The 12701-nt window shown below is 39.0% G+C and overlaps 1 protein-coding gene across 1 annotated transcript in view; it reads right to left on the reverse strand.

Moving 5' to 3' along the window:
- Positions 1–6728: 6728 nt before the first annotated feature.
- The window catches only part of LOC126236023 (uncharacterized), a 109883-nt gene continuing 103910 nt past the window's right edge, over positions 6729–12701 (reverse strand). The window contains exon 7 of the mRNA XM_049945045.1: positions 6729–9112. Coding sequence (XP_049801002.1) covers positions 8609–9112 — 504 coding nt within the window. The 3' untranslated portion in view covers positions 6729–8608. The remainder of the gene's footprint in view (positions 9113–12701) is intronic.

Genomic DNA, 12701 nt, shown 5'->3' on the forward strand with positions numbered 1-12701 from the left:
AATAACACAAATTGTAACAGTATTTAAATGCATTATGCAATATGAAACATGATATGAAACATTTACTAAGTGTTTTGAATGTCGTTTTTTCTTCTACTCATTGTGGTGTATTACAACAGCATTAATTTAGTTTCATACTCCTTGCTAAAAACAAGTACTGCATTTAAAGATGAATGTCTCTGTAATGCACTTTCAGAATCCATGTTACTTCTGTGTCAAAATTTATGCTGCAGGAGCTGACCAGTACGAGTCACACGTGCCCTTGTGTTGTCAGTGCTGGAAGAGAGACAATAAAATATGCACGTGACTAAAATTTGTGGCATACGAGTGACTAAAATTCGGAAGTGCATCTGGCATTTAGCTGAAATCAGAAAGCGGTCATGTGACGTCCGTTGCTTGGTACTCCACATTTATCCCTTTGCTTTTCACATACTTTGTGAATGTCACTCTTTCAGTTATTTTGGAGCTGTTGAGAGCCACCTGTTCCCATCTCCATCACTACTTCTTGACTTTACAAAAGATGTCTGTTCAATAAATTCCAGAACATTGTCCATAAAATTTTTCTACACTTACGTTTTACTTTTTGTGCATGGTCTCTATTGAAATACTCTCCTCCACAGTTGATACACGACTCCCAATGCCATTTCCACTTCCAGAAGCAGTCTTGTTGTACCTCTTGCTGGATTGCGCAAAGTACCGTCTGTGAATTTTCTTTTATTCATGTATCGTTACAAATCTTCTTACTTTTAATGGGGTTTTCAACTCTAGAAATAGAAAAAGAGTCCACAGGTGCCAGGTCTGGAGAGTATGGAGGATGAGGCAGCAAAGTGATTTCACCTTTTGTGCAGTAGTCACGCACCAACAGGGATGAATGTGCAGTTGCATTATCGTGTTGCAAGAGCCATAAATTGTCTCGCCACATTTCAGGCCATTTGCTTCTCACATTTTCTCACAGCTGTCACAACATTTTGATGGTACCATGGACTAACAGGTTTCCCTGTGGCACGAATTCATGATGAAATAATCCTTCAAAGTCAAAGAAAACTATCAGCAAGGCTTTGACATTTGACCTGACCTGACAAGCTTTTTTTGTCTTGGAGAACCTTTCCTGAATCATTGTGAAGATCAAACATTGGTTTCAATGTTATAACCATAGGCCCACATCTCATCATCAGTTATGATTCTCTTAAGGAAAATCCCGTTTTCATTTGTGTGATTCAAAAGCTCTGCACAGATTGCAAGGTGGTCTTTCTGGTGTTGACTCATGAGCCATGAGATGAACTTGTTGGCTACATGACGCATTCCAAGAAGCTGTGCCAGGATTTCTTGACATGATCCAACAGAAATGCTACATTCTTCTGCAATTTCTTGGATAGTCAGTCTTCGATTGGCATACACAATTTTATTGACATTCCTGACACAAGGGTTGTCGGTAGGCATTGGTGTCCTGAACAAGGGTCATACTTAAGTTCCATAAGGCCATTTTTAAAAAGATTGAACCATTCGTAACACCGAGTATGGCTTAAGCACTCATCACCACAGGCTTCTTGCATCATTTGGTGTGTCTCTGCAAAAGTTTTCTTGAGTTTCAAGCAAAATTTAATGCAGATGCTTTGCTCCTCTGACTCTACCCTCTCAAAACTGGCAAACTGTGTGGCAAAACATTCTGCTCAATTCAGCACTTAAAAAGTAACTAACAAACATACAGTAATGAAACTTCCGGCAGTTAACACATTAAACACAGGAGTGTGTAGGGATGCCAACTGCATTTCGCTCCAACACACCACTGATGTGAAAATGTGAATGTTCCGGAATGTTTTTGAACAGGCTTTGTATTTACCCTGAAAATTGCCAAACACCTTACCTCTCCCTCACTTATGAGTGCCCTAATGAAAGCTAATTGCAACAGTGTAAAAAGGGCAACCAAAATGACAACCTGAACAATAACTTCAAGTGAAATTAAGTCTAAATAAGATCTCAAGATTTTCGTGTAAGTGTTACTTGCCAATAGAAAAGTGCATTGAAAATAAGATAAAAATTAGTGAAAAAATTATTTATGGGAGCAGAAAAAACATAACAGATGGGGAGAAGCCAGCTTGTTGTCACATGCTTTTGTGTGTGTCTTTTGGTAGAAGTTGGAATTTAACCTTCCAAAGGGAAGTTCTGACTATTCATTCTGTCATCTAGTAATTTTGTACTTCAACTATATTCGCACATAACTTTCTGCAAATCATAAGACATATATGGCTGTGTTGAATTTGTAACCAGACTTTAAAATGACATTTGGTATTGCTAACACTCCAACAGCTTCTCAGTTACTGATTTATGACCATGCATCACATGTACCATTAGAGAAGTAAGCTTTATTGTGCAAAAATGAATGTACAAGGTGTGATAAAAAGTAATGCATCCAATTGTGTCTGTACAACTAAGTTTATTGTTCCAAATTGTACAATCTATTAAAATTATTCAATGTTGTTGCCTTGAGCAGCGATAAAGACTTCTTCCAGCAATACCCCTATGCCTCAAATGCTTTGTGGAAGGCAGTGACTGGAATTTCCTTTAGAGCATGTGTTGTCACCTTTTGCCTGTCCTCAATGGTAGCAAAATGGCACCTCCTCATCTTGTTTTCATGTGCGGAAACAGGAAGAAGTCTGATTGTGCAATCTTAGGATTGTACGGTGATGATGACGGTATGATGTTGGTTTGTAGGGCGCTCAACATCATGGTCATCAGCGCCCGTACAAGTTCCCAATCTTTCCAGTTCCAATCTTGCCACTTCCCAAATGATGATGAGATCAACACAACCTCTCCGGGAATCGAACCTGGGTCCCCGTGATCCAGAGGTAGTAACACTAGCCACTAGCTGTACAGTGGCTGTGGCAACATTGCCAGGTTGTGCTTTCCTAGTAATTCACAAATCAACAGAGTGGTGTAGCATGATGTGTTGTTCTGATCGCTGTCCACATTGAAGTAGGCATGTGCCTTATGCTGGCGATGCGAACCGCTAGTCTTTTTAACACTCTGAGGTAGTAAGCTGCATTCACAGTCATTCCTTGCAATACAAACTCTGAATGGATCAAGCCTTTCACATTGAAGAAGCTGATGAGCATGGATTTCATTTTTCATTTGCTCATTCTTGCGTTCTTGTGCTTGGGAGACATGGGAGTGTGCCACTCAACATCTATATGGATACTCTGCAAATCACATTTAAGTGCCCAGCAAAGAGTTCATATAATCACCTTCACAATTCTCTATTATTCCAATCTAGTAAAGCGCGCAGAAAAAACCAACACCTACATCTTTCTGTGTGAGCTGTGATTTCCCTTATTTTATTGTGAAGACTGTTTCTCTCCATGTAGGTCTCCCTATATAAGTTGGCACTTTGTTTCTGGGTCATCACTGGCTATGACATTATCTAAAATACCTGGGTCTCTTTCGAGCCATTCCACAAATTCTGTCACAATCTCCAAATGATTACACTTCTGGTCGCCACTCAACAGTTTTGTAACCAATTTGGCACATACTTTATGCATGTTCAAATAATTGGTAATGATGTTAAATGCCGTCCCATACATTTTTAGCTCATCCGCTAGCCACTGGACACTCACACGTCTGTCTGCATTCAGCAACACACGTGCATGGGTCATGTTATTGGGCATTGATCTTGTTGACAGCCATCAGCCATCCTGAGCAGTCTTCATCAGCAACTTCTTCCCAGCCCTCGTTAAATTGTTCTACCCATCTAGAAAATTCTGACTAAGACATGGCAGACTAACCATATGCCTCTTAAATCATTTTGTAAGTTTTAGCCAGAGGTTTTTTGAGTTTTGCACAAAACTTGAATAAGTAGCACTGCTCCAAAATTGACTGCATTTTGTGTGATGACACAACCACTGAACAAGGGTTTACACGAACAATGATACTGATGCTTCCACAGCTCGGAGCGGACTGTAGTGCTGGAAATCTGATATCCTCCTCCACCATTCCCCAATGTCAGGGTAGCACTCGGGACAATAGGAGCATTAGGAAATGACCACTTGCATTACTTTTTGATCATACCTTGTATGTTGCATTTACAAGTTCTTAAAAATTTTACTTTCAATCTTCTCTGTGGCCATCAGGTTATTAGAACTAGCCACAGTAAGAGTATCAACTACCAACAGAACTTGTTCTGTTTAATACAAAAGAAACTGATGTAATTTAAGACAATCAGAGCTCAATATTTTGTTGTTTATATTGTAGGTCATTCATATATAGCATCCCAAAGTTTGTTGTTGACGAGAAGTATTTGTTTCAAAGGAATAGATGGATACATTCAGTGGACGCAACAGGGAGACATGATATCAAGAGTGTCTTTGCTGTACATAAAAAGGCTGTTACCCTGCTGCATACATTTTCTGAGAAAAAGAAATGCTATCATTCTGAGATATATATTTTCGAGACCAACTTGGAGGCTCCTCTCTTCAGCAGCCTCTTCTACTCAATGCATGAATACTGAGGCCAATTACCATGTAATGCTTTTTCTTATAACTTACTAAGACTAACAGTATTTGGGAAATATTGTGCTTCTCATTAGGATTCCATGTTTTTACTTGGTTCAGTTTTAATGCCTTGTGTTTCTGACTATTTGCTAAATTACTCCTGGTGAACACTGGAACTTGTTCTAGTAATGTGTCACAACAATAATCTTCCCTATCCTTTGGCAATCATTACAAATTTGGAATCAACATCTGATGCTGTCACATTACTGCTAATAATAATAATAATAATAATAATAATAATAATAATAATAATGATGAAACAACACAATTTTATTATATTTAGGATTCAATTAATTTATCAATTAGGAATTGAATAGGGTTGTTTGTCTTCAATATTTTGTTTCATCTTTCTGATCTCATTCTTTTGTAGGAATTTAATTGCTGGTATCCCCATGTCTCTCTTCACATGACATCCTGGACGACTTTCATACTTGTTCCGAGAATAATCTTGTTTCAGTCAACTTAGTCTTCTTTTTTCTGGTTAATGAATCTTACACTGTCAGAGAAAGTGTATTAGCTTGCTTTCATCTGGAAAGAGGAATTTTCTGTCTATTTGGTTGAAGACACACATATTGTTAGATTTGTTTCACACACCCTATCTTTCACATTTCAGAACTTTTAGGTGGCAATCAACTTCTGTAGTTTTTATACTTAAATTCAGGATTAACTTACTAGTTACGTTTTTACCACAACTAATATATAAGTTAGCAGTAGGAGATAAAACTGCAGCTATTTTGTGTAACTAAGGGAACAACAGCTTTTCTCAAAGTACTTTCTTTTCTGTTAAATTTATCTCATTAAGTTATGCCTATGTAAGTACAAATTGTATGGACAGTCCAAATGAAACTGGCCTGAAAAATGCTTATGAAAAGAATTTTAGGGTGTAGTGTCCTGTGAATAACAAGGTCATTAGAGAAAGCACAAACTGGCATGAGGGAAGGAAACTAGCCCTGTCCTTGTCAACAGAATCATCCTGGCACATTCCTTAAGTACTTTAGGAAAACCACCAAACCTGTATTACGATTGTCGAATGTCAGTATTGTCATATGCACCACCAACTCACAGAGTGAAAAATGTTTATGAGCTGTGACATGAGTTAGTCCATTTATTGAATAGAGCAGCTCTTTGCGGAAGATGCTAGAAATGCCACCACTGATGATGTATTGGAGAATGTGTTGAACAATAACTCCCATCTGCACAGTTCAGAAAGCTGGTGGGGGGAAGGGCAGAGCCTAGTTGGGAGTTATTCTTACAACATATTCTCCACTCCTAAAATCATCCAGGCCTTAATCTACAATAACATACTGTTCCCATACCCTCCAGCCAATAGTTTTTGCCCCTCTGTCCTATCACCTCCTCACTGTTCATGTTCCCTCACCCTCATTGTGCACCGCTCTCTGCCAATACACCCATTGATCTTTCCCTCCTCTTCTCTTCTCCTCTTCTTTTCCATTTCCCTTGTCCTGCTGCCTTTTAGTCCCTGCATGCTCTGCCACACAGTGCCCTTCTCTGCTATCAACCGTACCCTTATATCCCTCTCCTTTCTCCATCCCACTCTGGATTGCTGCTTTCATTCGGTGTGAGAGTTGCATTCAGGCTGGAGTGGCAGAAGATAGTGATCATGTGTGCATGAGGTGTGGTTGTTTTTGTGAGTGTGTGTGCAGTTTTTTTCTGTAGAAGACTTTGGCTGAAAGCTCAACATGTAACGGTCTTTTCGTTTTGCCTGTCTGTCTGCAATTCAACATGTCAACTTTAAAACGAGTAGGAATATAATTGTTTCATAATGTTGTTGAAGTAAAACAATCGTCAGTCTAGAAACTGGCTTGAGCACCACAGAGTTTGCTAGACAGTCTGAATGGAAGCGGTATTGCCCTTGCCTCCCTCCAATTTCAATATTTGTTGGTCAGATATTAAAAGAGAAATTTACAATCAAGTTTGATCTCCGAGTCACTTTGCAACTTGTAATCTTGCACATACAGAAAGCACTGATTGAAGAAAATCCTAGAATTAACTGGAATTGAATCTCCACAACTTTAAACTTTTAATATGATACTTACCCACTAAATGACACTATCTGAAACATAACCATGAGGAAAAAGCAAGTTGGATAAACAAAGAGGAAAAGGCAAGTCGAATAAACAAGCATCAATACTTTGCAATTAAAATATAATGAACAATGCTACATTTTATTTCTGTCCTGTAATGTTGTGAGGTAAAGACATTGAGTTCTGGTCCCATATCCGTGGGTGCAGCAAAAAGCAGCAATATGTCGATGCACAGATACAAGTTTTCAAATATTGAGATGAAAATGTGGAACCACATGTAAGTCATATTACTGCCATATTACTGCTACTCAACAATATGCCAGAAAGAGATAACATGATGTAGATAAAACAGTTACAGCACACACACCTAAACCAACTTTCCCTAATTACATTTTGTACTTGGGAGCTTCATACTGTCACAGTCAAAAACAACTTTTGATGGTAGTGTATATGTAGTTTATTACATACTACCAAAAAACAATAAGAAATTGAGGTAATTCCGCAGCATAGTGCAGTGAGGAGTGGCCACACAGCTGGAGATATTGCATTGTTACCAGTGGGATGATGCTCGTAGGCTTAGCAGAGAATGTTATTCGATTAAGACATGAGAAGGTGGTATTAATAGCTTCCGACCACAAGTGTGGCACCACTGATAAGCTGTTAGCTACTATACAATGTCAGCTGTCCTACAGGGTTAAAGGAAGGATTTTCACAGAACTTCAAGTGATAGGATCAAAAAAGGTCAATGCATACTGCAGTCATTAAAGAAAGAGTGGGGTTGGTGGAGACAAGACTTTGGTACAAGTGCTGCCAGGGCTCAAGAATTCAGTCTTGGGATGTAAGTTTTTTGACACAGTGTGTGGCCAAGTGAGGCCCCTCATTCATTTCCTGGATTAGTTGTAGGTATTTGAATAGGGTTTTTATCTGAGAGCAATTGAAGTCTTTAGTTTGGTACTGACTACCCTCAGCATGGTACCTACAGAAAAGACAATTTGTTCACCTAACACCAGATATGTGACACAAGTTCTTTTCAGTACCACCCAGTATATACAATTTTGCTCCTGACACAAATATTTAGGCTTTCATGGCCAGTATCAATTACATTAAAATCCTTTTGCATGTCATATAAAATAGATTACTAAAATAAAAAATGTTTCAGCTGTGTTGCAGCAACCTTCCTCACACTAGACTAGACTATGTCCTGAAGGAGGACACTGTAAAATGGCTGAAACGTGTGTGATTTTAGTATTTAATGTGATGATGTGGCTGTACACCTCAAAAGATTTTAATGTAATTTAATCCTGTTGCCTATTATCTACCTAGATGTCTGGAATGTGACAGTATGCTTTACAAAATTAAATGTATCACCGCACAAATACGTCTAAACATTATGTCATATGAATATAAACTGCAAACTGACAGTCAAACTGTGGCTGGTTCAAAATTAACAGTGTTACCTTTACGTGCTTTTTTGTTTCAACAAACTGCAGATCACTACTATCCAATGAGTGTAAAATTTAGGCCACAAGATGAAGAAGAAAGAAATTGATATATGATAAATTAACATCTGCTTAAATATAAACATTTTAAAAAAATGTCTTCCACTCTTTTATAATTACAACAAAATATAGCTTAGAACATATTTGAAATGGTTTCATACAGTCGACAACGAACAAGTTAAGTGGTGTAATCACAAAAACAAATCGAAAGAATTTATTTACATATTGAAAATAATACTGTATGTAACTTTAAAATTATTTCCCACACAAAATGGGGTTACTGAGACCACATAAATTCTTCTAACAAAGCAAACCAAACACAATTAACTGTAAATATAAACAAACGAAACTGTCAACATTATCTCTTTAGGCTGAAGCATCAACAGACTTCAAAATGTAAATGTAAAACACATTACAGTTACAAACTTTGCACCCCAAAATCCGCTGAAATATGGCTAATTATTTGTACAAAATATAAGACATAAAACAACAACACTTTGTACTGCTTTTAAGCGTAATATCATAAACCCTGTTCAGTGTGGCACCTCGTGTGGGAGAGTAAACAGTTTTTCTTGTTGAACGATTTGCCACAAGTCCTACAAGTGTAAGTTTTACTATCAAGGTGGACCTTCTTGTGTGAGCTGAGGTACCAGTGGAAGTGGAAGCCCTTCCCACAAATATCACAGACAAAGGGACGGTGCTCGCCATGTGTCCTGAGATGCTTCTGCAGCACAGCCTGGTCACTGTAGCTCTTGCAACACACAGCGCAAACATAGTCGCACGACGCAGATCGGCTATCACCGTCACCCTCCGGGGGTGCTTCCTCCTCTGCCTCCACCGCAGTGTCTGTGAGGGAAGCGGGCCCATGGGAGCGTCGGTGTTTCGTCAGGTCGGCTCGCCGAATGTACTCGTTGCCACACAAATTGCAAGGGAAACGTTCCCCAGTGTGCACGTTCCTGTGGATGTTGAGGTTCGTCTTCCACTTAAAAGACTTTCCACAAGTATCACAGGTGAAAGGCGTGTCCTGTAAGTAGCAAGATATACCAATAAAAGAATGCGTAAAACATTGCTCAGAGACAAGAAACGAAGAAAAATGTCACACAATACTTAGAGGTTCCTAAATATCAATGTGGTCCTGTGGATATAACTAGATAAGCAGCAGCTATTTAATATAAGTGAAAAAGGGCTAATATTTTCCCCTTCTCCCTCCACAGTAACTGTCACATGCAGCACACACACACACACACACACACACACACACACACACGCACACGCACACGCACGTTCGCACATGTTCCACCTCCCAAACTAAAAGATCAATCTAAACCAAACATGATACACACCTCACTTACTGTCTAAAAGGAAGTACTGAGGGGGTGACGTGTGACATGACATTTTTAGGATAGCGTATCCCACTTGCAAGCCCTGTGATGATGAAAGACGTTTATGACATTTAGAAGTACGTAAGTACATATTGTGACATCCAACTGTGGGAAATGTTGTTATGGTATGTCTAGATGGAAGAATACTTTGAATCCATCACTTCTACAAGACAAGATGGGGAGTGAGCATCCCCAAATGCTATGTGGGGGTGCTTGTTTCTTGGTACCATGCTTTGAAGCTGTTTAGAGACAAGAAGAGAAAGGGGAAAGGTCATGACCATAATGGACACTGTACAAATGACTGCTGAATTGGCTTATGTGATACATAATTCCTGTATTGTTTTTGCACAAGCTAAAGATGTATAAAACAATCTGTCAACCCACTTAGTATATGAGATAGTGTTGTTGTAAAAGAAAATGTGAATACAGGAAGATTAAAGTTCAGCTGTTTACACTATTCAAGTAGCTTGGAGGACAATTGCTGCTCCCATTCAGCACCCATCCATGCACAGGGAGACGAAGTACTGTGAAGGCTACTGCATGAAGGCTACTGCATCACACCTGGTAGGAACTCACTAGCAGGTCCACCTCAACAAACTTCATTACAGATTGCACACACAAAATGGAAAAATGACGCCAGGCGGAGAAATCGCCCACATTTCAATCCAGGGTAAGAACCACCTACCGTATTTACTCGAATCTAAGCCGCACCTGAAAAATGAGACTCGAAATAAAGGGGAAAAAAAAATTCCCGAATCTAAGCCGCACCTGAAATTTGAGACTCGAAATTCAAGGGGAGAGAAAAGTTCTAGGCCGCACCTCCAAATCGAAACAAAGTTGATCCATTGTAATATGAGACAAAATTTAGGTCGACTGAATGACGATACAGCTACAGTAGATTGGTTCAAGTCTTAAGCTTAGCAGTTAAGCTTTACCAGGTAGCCATTGCTTTGCGTCAGGCGCTCCATCCGTATTTATATGGGTACCCTTCCTTTTTCATGTGCTTCGTCTGGTTTGAATAGATTGCTTATTTTGCTTTGATCTCATAAGTGCCGTTTTCTTTGTTATAGGTGTTTACGTCACTAAGCTGAAAATGCATTACTGTACTGTGTCATGCATTGTTTGTCGCATTCTGATATTGCGTGTTTACGGTCTGTCGCCGCTCGCGGCATGGCTTGCTTTTGTGCGCGCTACTGCCGCTAACAATAAAAAAAAAGAGAGGAATCGTCTCATTAGCGAAACAATGGCAAGAGACTGCTATTTGTTGTTACTTACACTGCTGCTTTCTTTGATAATGACCAACAAGAACCAAATAATAGACTGCGTATGATAGAACATGTTCTGAACGAGAGTTAGGCGAAAATTTTTCTCCGTTTGAAAATTTTTGCGGCCGCTTCTTTAGTACATCAAATTCTGCACAGAAATTAGAGTCATCTTAAATTTAAAAATCTAGTCAGTTGCCGTGCTTCATTTCTGACTGTATCCCTATTAGGCATAAGAATAATACGAATATAAACATGACCCGATGCGTATATTCTTCTGCGTTTGCTGTTGTCTCACTCTAGTTTCGTAGTTTATTAGGCAGACAGGATTTAAATGAGATAGCAGCAAATACAAAAGAATACATGGCAAAATGTTTATATTCGTATTATCCTTATGGTGAAGAGAATACTGCATGTGATTCACATTTCATCAGGTTCCTATTAGCAACCATCTCTTCTCACAGGTAGGAAAAAATTCAGAACGTAGAGTTGGCCATATTGACAAACATCCCAAACAGTCTTGCCAGTCGGATTTTCATAGTACATTGAAATTCTGCTACATTCGAAGATGAATTTGTATTTACTTCATTGGATAAAGTATGAAAATGCAGTGTTCGAAACTCGGGGCGGAGAAAAAAAGCTCGTCTTCCACCTTTGTTTCTTAAATTTATTTACTGACGCAGAGGTTTTGGCGCCAGTATATATCTTTGTGCCTACAAACCATGCCTGTGTAGAGGTACATATATTCGACGGCAGAATTTAGTTGCAGCACCTACCAACATTTTTCAGAACTTCCGCTTGCATTGCACTCGATTCTAAGCCGCAGGTGGTTTTTTGGATTACAAAAACAGGAAAAAAAGTGCGGCTTAGATTCGAGTAAATACGGTATCTGCCAAAAGGGTGGGGTTGGGGGAGGAAAAAAAAAAGTATAGCCCATGACGTGCAAATGCTCAGACTTGATTCATGCAGTATTTGAGAATGAGAGCACGTAATTACTAGCAATAAACTCTGTACATAATTTATGAAACTTTTTCTCGCTGACACCCTGCACAAAATGATGAAAGGAAAAAAGTTTATTGTTTACAAAGTTTTCGCAGTTCCTGCAGTAAAACTGCCACAGCAGGCATGCCATTTCAAATCATTACCTCTTTGCTACTAGTTCTATTCATGACACACTTTGCAGACAATGTACCAGTGAATGTACCTACAAAATTACATCATTACACGACACACAGTTCAGGAGATAGCCATTATTAACATTGAGCTGTGTGAAAAAAAGAAGTGAAATGTGTTTACAAGTATGTCTGAAATATATTGAAACACATATAAAATATATTTGTGAAATGCATATGATATGCATACATGGATGGAAGCCATGGATAAGAAGTGCCTCCTAGACCCCTGGCTCGATTTCAACTAGACCTGGTATACATATTATTTACTATCTGGAAAGAAATACTGTGTGGTAAGAACCAGCAACCTCTTGCTGTGGTGGGGGCGATTGCCAGTGAAGCATGAGGGGGAGGAGATGGACAGAGAGAGGGGGGAAGGAGGAGGTGGACACAGATAGGGGGGGAGGTAGAGATGAATAGAGAGAGGGCGAGTGAAAAAAATAAATACATAAATAAAAAATAAATAAAAAAACAGTGGTCTGTCCACTTCGGTAGCTGTTAAGTCAGCACAGTGGATTGCTCCGAAGGGGCTTGGGTTTGATTCCCAGCTGAAGTGGAGATTTCCTCCACTCGGGTACTGTGTGTTGTGCTGTCCTTAGGTTTGTATTGTCATAACTGACAATCCATGGTTGAGATGGCTGTATGGGTATGTCCCAAAAGCAATTTTTTAAAAAAAATAATGGTCTGTAATGAAACATATTTACAATGTGGCTTGTGTTTTACATAAAAAAACAGTTCATTACTAAAGAGGTTGATTTTACTTATGGTATTTTATGTTCAATTTCTACTCACATCAG

The sequence above is a fragment of the Schistocerca nitens genome, chromosome 2, assembly GCF_023898315.1.
Source record: "Schistocerca nitens isolate TAMUIC-IGC-003100 chromosome 2, iqSchNite1.1, whole genome shotgun sequence".
Classification (NCBI taxonomy): Eukaryota; Metazoa; Arthropoda; class Insecta; order Orthoptera; family Acrididae; genus Schistocerca; species Schistocerca nitens.